Source organism: Sparus aurata, chromosome 8, assembly GCF_900880675.1.
Source record: "Sparus aurata chromosome 8, fSpaAur1.1, whole genome shotgun sequence".
NCBI lineage: Eukaryota > Metazoa > Chordata > Actinopteri > Spariformes > Sparidae > Sparus > Sparus aurata.
Window position 1 is genome coordinate 13,069,899 of NC_044194.1, and position 6,697 is coordinate 13,076,595.

The window sequence follows — 6,697 nt, forward strand, 5'->3', positions numbered from 1 at the left end:
ATATAATACTTTTCTTAACCATATGCAATTAAAATAACATCTTCTACTTTCATAGCATGTTAGTTTACAAACTGACAGCTCATCAACTAGCCTTTTTATATAATGTATTTTCTCAATTCCAGGAAGGATTTACATTCTCCATTTACACATAGATTACAGTCAATAACAATATAAACCCATAGAGGACTGGAAAACTTCAGAACACCTATACAATTATACATTTCAGATTTTACTCTAACAGATACAAAAGTGGAAAATTATAAAGCTATAGTGGAATGACGTTTTCACTTTTAAACGTACACAATCATTTTAATAAAGTGCACTATGGGCTTCCATATATTGTTTGGGGGGATTTAAATATTCCTATCAATGACTGGACGTTTTTAAACAGCTTTTACACCATGATGTAAGTAAATTCATTACTTTTTACACAATTTGTGCTTGCTGGTAAATTTCCAGACGTATGTTGCTTGGGAAACCAGAACCTCAGTATTTCTAAACTGAGCTCCACCAGACAGCAGCGTCACTGGGGTTCATTCAAACGGTCGCTGTCTTTGGTCGCGGTATTAATGCGTCATCCCGCCGATTATGACGTTTTTAGAGAGCGGCGCCGTTTCAGACTGGAATGGGAGCTAGCGATTTTTCCCATATTTTGATAGTTTAATCCGTGAATGGCGCCGAAACAGGACCCGAAACCTAAATTTCAAGAAGGTAACAAGTTGTCTGTTTTCATTTCTGATAGATTCGTGTTATCAGGCAGTGCTGGAGTCGCCGGAGAGGTCCAACATGTCAGCTAGCTTATGATCGAAACAACACTGCAGCCGCCGAATGGCTAGCATCGTTAGCTTTCATTGTTGTTGCACAAAACAGATCTCGGTCAATTTTTATGCGCTACGCTAGTTAAATATCAAGCATTTTTCTTTGCGGCAGATTGAAGCGTCAGAAGTAGCATACGGCAACGCAAATGCTTTGAATTTTCAGCTCTGTTGTTTTTGTCACAAGCTAACTGAAAGTATTAGCTTCATTCAGTGTTAGCTCCTTATTGATTTCACCGCCCATCTCTCTGTTCTCACAGTTAGCCGAGTCCTAGCTGTGTGGCTAACTGCTGTTGTCATCTGTCAGGCATTTCTGCAGCTCTTTCAATGATTCACCAAGTGCATTATGCATTTTGACTACGTGAGTGGTCCTCGTTGGTGTGGCCTGTCAACCTTTCTTGTATAGAAAAAAATGATGTGTACAGTATGTCAGTAAGCATGTATATCATGTATTTATTGGTTAATCATTGAGTTCATTCATTCCTCAAGAAAAAGCCAAAAGTTGAAAGTCAGAATCAAGTTATTATCTAAAGTGGTACAGGGAATCTCAGAAAAAATATTTGTTAATTCAAAGTCTCTTAATTAAAATCTAAATTAACTTCATGCAATGCACTGCAAGTTCTCCAAACAAGATCATGAAGTAAATTTCTTCATTATGACAGAAGTTGTTAGTGGCTTAATTGATTATGTATTGACCATTTTAAATAAAATGAATCAACAATGAGCTTAATTATCAGCATCCATATGATTAAGTGAATAAAATGTTTGTGTCAGTGTGAGGATTTTCTGCCTTTCTCTGTTTATCATAATTGTAATATGAATATCTGTGGGTATTAAAGATTAAATTATTGGACTTATTAAAATAGTCAACAGTTGAATTGATAATTTGAGGTCTCCATGTGTGTCTACAACTGATTTATAAACTTAGCTGTAAACTTGCTTCCAACCATCAGAAAGAAGTTCGAAACGATAAAGGTGTTAATTAGGGTGTAACAATGTTTACGTCTATTTTAAGCCCTGTCATGAACCCTTAGGATGTGTGTGTGTGTGTGCAAGTAGTTAAGTTGTCTTTACACTTTAATTTTGTTTTACTTGAACTGCCCTTTGCTGACTTTAATTGACCAACACTCTGTTCAGGTGAAAGAGTGCTGTGTTTTCATGGGCCATTGCTCTACGAAGCTAAGGTAGGCTGCATTAGATAGCCCGATTCTCTGATCATGTGATCCTCCTCTGTGTCTCTAAGAGTTCTTGACAGTGCTTTATGTCTCTGTTTGCAGTGTGTTAAGATAAACATCAAGGACAAACAAATCAAATATTTTATTCATTACAGCGGGTGGAATAAGAAGTAAGTGTTTGGTTCACACAAATCAAATATTTAAGATGTGTACAGCAAAGATTTTCAAAGTGCTTGATTTCTGTCTTGGTGTTTTATCTCCCAGCTGGGACGAATGGGTTCCTGAAAGCAGAGTGCTTAAGTATGTGGACAGTAATCTGCAGAAACAGAAAGAGCTTCAGAGGGCCAATCAGTAAGTCCACTCTCTCTTTTTCAATCACAGTTTTTATAAACTTTAATGTTTACAAATTACACTACAATGACTTTTCTTATGAGCAAGGTCCATACCAAGAGCAATTCAGACAAATTATGTTGTAATGGTGTTCTGCTTGGTGAATATGGTAGAGAATGGAACAGAAATCCGAAGAATAAAAAAAAAGAAACGGAATACTGCACTATGTCCACATGCGTTAATAACTCATATACATATACAATATATTTAGAGATGTAAACAAAGCGCAGTCTGTGTCCTGAAGAATGACTGACTTTAAATATGAATAATATATTCTTATGCAATTGATGGTGTTTTCTTTTCTCATTTCAGAGACCATTATGTAGAAGGAAGAATGAGGGGTGCTGCGCCGAATAAGAAGATACCTCCTGCACCGCAGAAGAATGATGTGTGAGTGCAAGTAATTTCTTATTTTGCTGTGTCTCCTGCCAAACTGTTCTAGAGGTGTTACACCTGGTAATGACTTTCTTTTTTTAAATGTAATACCTGTATTTTTTTTCTGTTGTAGGAAAACCAAAAAGAACAAACAAAAGAGTGAGTATATCATGTTTTTCATTTCCATAATTATCACTGTTTTCCTGCATAAATCCTCCAAATTATCACTTAGCTGTTTTTTGCACGAGTGTTTCCATCGTCACTTCCACAGAAGCTGTGAACGATCAAGAAAGTAACAGCATAATTGGTGTCGCTAGGGTAGAATGTTTATCGAATATGTTTCTGTCTGTGCAGCTCCTGGTGCAGGAGAAGGGACGAGTTCAGGAGGAGATCCAACCCATCCTCCTCGAAAGAAGAGGGCACGTGTCGACCCAACAGTTGAAAGCGTAAGTTCGTAGATCTACCTGCTGCTTTTAGTACTGATATTCCTGGTTGGGGGTTTCTGATGTCAAATCATGCTGAACTGCACTGAAAGTAAGCAAGTACATAGTTTGATTGTCTGTTGTTGCAACTGTATAGTGGAAACATTTTGAAATTAAATGTGTAGACATTACGATAAAAAGCTTCCTCCTGGTGCTTTTTTTCATACATCTGGTCCTGTCTGCTCAGGAGGAGACCTTCATAAATCGAGTGGAGGTTAAAGTAAAAATACCAGAGGAGCTGAAACCGTGGCTTGTGGATGACTGGGACCTAATTACAAGGCAAAAACAGGTTAGTATTGATCTTAGAATTTAAAATGAATCCTTTCACTGCATTTAATGTATAACATTTAATTGTATAATTGTATGACACAAGTTTTTTATTTGTGTGTCCTTTCATTTTATGCCATCAGCTTTTCCACCTACCTGCCAAAAAGAACGTTGATGCAGTCCTTGAAGATTATGCAAACTACAAGAAATCGAGAGGAAACTCTGACAGCAAGTAAAGAAAAACTTTGTTACTTGTCATTATTTCTGTCATTTACTCAACTGACGTACATTACTCAGGTGATTCAAAAACATGACTTGCTATAACTTGGTTTTCCTCTTCTGCTCAGAGAGTTTGCCGTGAACGAGGTGGTTGCTGGTGTCCGGGAATATTTCAATGTCATGCTTGGGACGCAACTTCTCTACAAATTCGAGAGGCCGCAGTACGCGGACATCCTGGCCAACCACCCAGATACATCTATGTCTCAGATCTACGGCGCTCCTCACTTACTAAGACTCTTTGGTAAAAACACACCTTCAAAACATTATATTTGCGAAAAGCAGTGGCAGTTATAAACACACAGAATTAGATATGAAATGTTTAAGTGTGGCATATTGTAGGATTGTGTGGTAAGTATTTAAAAAACTGTTAATAAAAGAATCAGAACCTGACTGTAAAATCAGCTGGGCAGGATGTTGTTAGCTTACAGATATATCGATACGTGTTCATTCCTCTCTGCCCTGCTGTTATGTCTCAGCTAACCGTGGCTCCTTCAATCACCCATTAACTACTTTTTTTGTAGAGAACTGATGTATAACCTCCAAAGCTCCAGTTCTTTATTACTAAAAATTATATTAAATTAATTAATTTTATGAAATACTAAAAATAATTATATTTCAACTCTTTTAATCTTAACCCAATTTAAGTTTTCAGATTTTTAAAAACGCAAAAACCACAATATCAGTATTGCTACCCTCACTTGTTGACACCAGAAATGCTAATCGAAAACATTTTATTTTTATTAATGTACATATTTAAACTAAATGTTAACATATTTGCACATTGCACTGTTAAGATGTTAAGTTTTTTTCTGACAGTGTCCTTAACCTTTAAGTAAATTGTGCTACATTTTTAACTCTTTCCTGACTGTTTTCATCTAGAGATAGCCTGATGAGGGTCTAAGTAACAAAACGTGGACAGTGTGGGGGAGTCTTTTTCCTGATTATGTCAGCCTTCGGTCTTCTCCCACACACCTGTCGATCTTAATGTGTGCAAAAGCTGCACTCTGTACATGAAGAAGTTTAAATTCTCAGTTGCATCTAGTAGAGCTACACAGAGTAGACATTCAAAATAAGAGCAAGCCTGTTTCTTTTAACTGTCTTTTGAATGGATAAATAATCATCGAACCTACACGACCTGCATTCTGTGCTGGTATAAACGTTTAAAAAGACTTCTTTTCTGGGATAAATGAATTGGAAATATTGAAGGAGTTTTATAGTAATTATATATAAAGACGAGGCTGGAGGTTATGTAAAGTGTAATATTCTGTCTTTGTTTGGTTTTCACAGTGAGGATCGGAGCCATGCTTGCGTACACTCCCCTGGACGAGAAGAGCCTTGCACTGCTGCTCAGTTATCTACAAGACTTTCTCAAGTGAGTATTTACACAGCTGTTAATGATAAGGCTCGTATTGATTCACCCGCAGCACAAATGACAGTTTTATTTCTCCGTTCCAGGTATCTTGTAAAGAACTCTGCGTCGCTCTTCAATGCAAGTGACTATGAAGTTGCTCCTCCAGAATACCACCGCAAGGCAGTCTAAGGTTTTTTTTTATTCAGGATCTGAAGCCTTTGTAAAGTTTGGAGACGACATTCTTACCAGTCAAAAGGATGTGATTTCACAAAAAAGCCTTTTGGAGAACGGATTGTGCGAGATCTGTCGATTTATTAAGGAAGAATCAGAACAAGATGTCACACTAATCCCAGGACAAATTCATTTTCTTTCATGTGGAAAGCTGCTGAGTACGCTCTTCCTGTATTGGTATGTTTTTGAGTACCACTTTTTAGTTTCTATGATGCTCGTTTTTGTCCAGTGTTTACCAAGATCTTTTGAAAAGGAATTTCATCATGATTATTTTTGTTGTTTCCCGTTTTGGTTCAGATGCTGGCTAAATTTGTCTTGTAGGCTGTCATCATTTTCTAATAAAAAACTTTTCATTCTCAAATTGTTGGTCCGTCTTTGTTATAGAATTTATTGTCTTTCTATTCATCTCCAGAGGAATGAAATTGCCTGTTAATGACAGCAGTAGGATGTGCTTACACAGAATATCAAGAGGTTTTTTGGCTTAAATCTCCTGTTTCCTTTCACCCTCCTGTTGTCTTCACATTCTGTATACAACCCTCGTCCTCTGGATCAAAAATGAGCCACCCTCACTGAAGAGCTATAATAAAGCAATTTCATTTCATTTTAAATGCCAAATCTATTTTGCATGAACAAACAACGTGTCATTCAACAGAAACTCAAAGTTTTCCCTTTTTACAGTGCAGAAAGACATTCTGCACTACTTGTTTTTATTTCAACACAGCTGTCATATATGTTTTCTATACTAAAGTAGATTTTTATTATTATTTCTTAAGTTACTGCAAAGGTGGTATCTTTTTTTCTTTTCTTTTTTTTTAATCAAGATAGAACTTGAATAGCCCAAGAAAGTATCACTAATGTGCAGAAAGTACTTTTGAATGCAATTTACTAAAGGCACTTCCAATAACAGTCAAATGTGAACATAAACATAAATCTACAAGGCAATCTGAGAGGGCGACCACGACCACTACAGGGGAAGAAGCAGCTGTTTCACCCACCTGTCCCAGACCTGTCCTCTGCAGCACAGAGAGAACTGAGGGTTCTGTCACCTGCAGCATGTTTACACCCTGAATGTAGAAGTGTTAGTAAACAGGGCCTCGATGGTTGTCTGAAATCATTTGAACTTTGATCTTTGAAAGTTGTGTATGGGGTCGTGGAAAGGTGACAGTACACCTACACGAGAAAGTTTTAGTTCTGTGTGGGATCAGTCAGCACTGCGTGTTTGTGTGTGTGCGTGTGTGTGTTTTGGGGTCTGTGACTGTGATTTTAACTGCTGGGTTGAAAATGACCCAATAACAATCTTTGTACCCAAGTGGTGCACAGCCTCCACTGAAG

At 37.3% G+C, this 6,697-nt stretch overlaps 1 protein-coding gene across 2 annotated transcripts; it reads left to right on the forward strand.

The window, feature by feature from the left end:
* The first annotated feature begins 563 nt into the window (after window positions 1-563).
* Window positions 564-5,726, forward strand: morf4l1 (mortality factor 4 like 1). Of its 2 annotated transcripts, none has more exons than XM_030424553.1 (12): window positions 564-711; window positions 1,953-1,999; window positions 2,093-2,160; window positions 2,255-2,341; window positions 2,693-2,770; window positions 2,889-2,914; window positions 3,110-3,201; window positions 3,425-3,526; window positions 3,648-3,736; window positions 3,852-4,024; window positions 5,071-5,155; window positions 5,239-5,726. In XM_030424553.1, exons 1-12 carry the CDS (start codon window positions 672-674, stop codon window positions 5,321-5,323), a joined length of 972 nt encoding a protein of 323 aa, XP_030280413.1. In that variant the 5' UTR covers window positions 564-671; the 3' UTR covers window positions 5,324-5,726. The 2 variants fall into 2 exon arrangements, with proteins under 2 accessions (XP_030280413.1, XP_030280414.1); XM_030424554.1 differs by having other exon boundaries at window positions 588-1,176.
* Window positions 5,727-6,697: the final 971 nt, after the last annotated feature.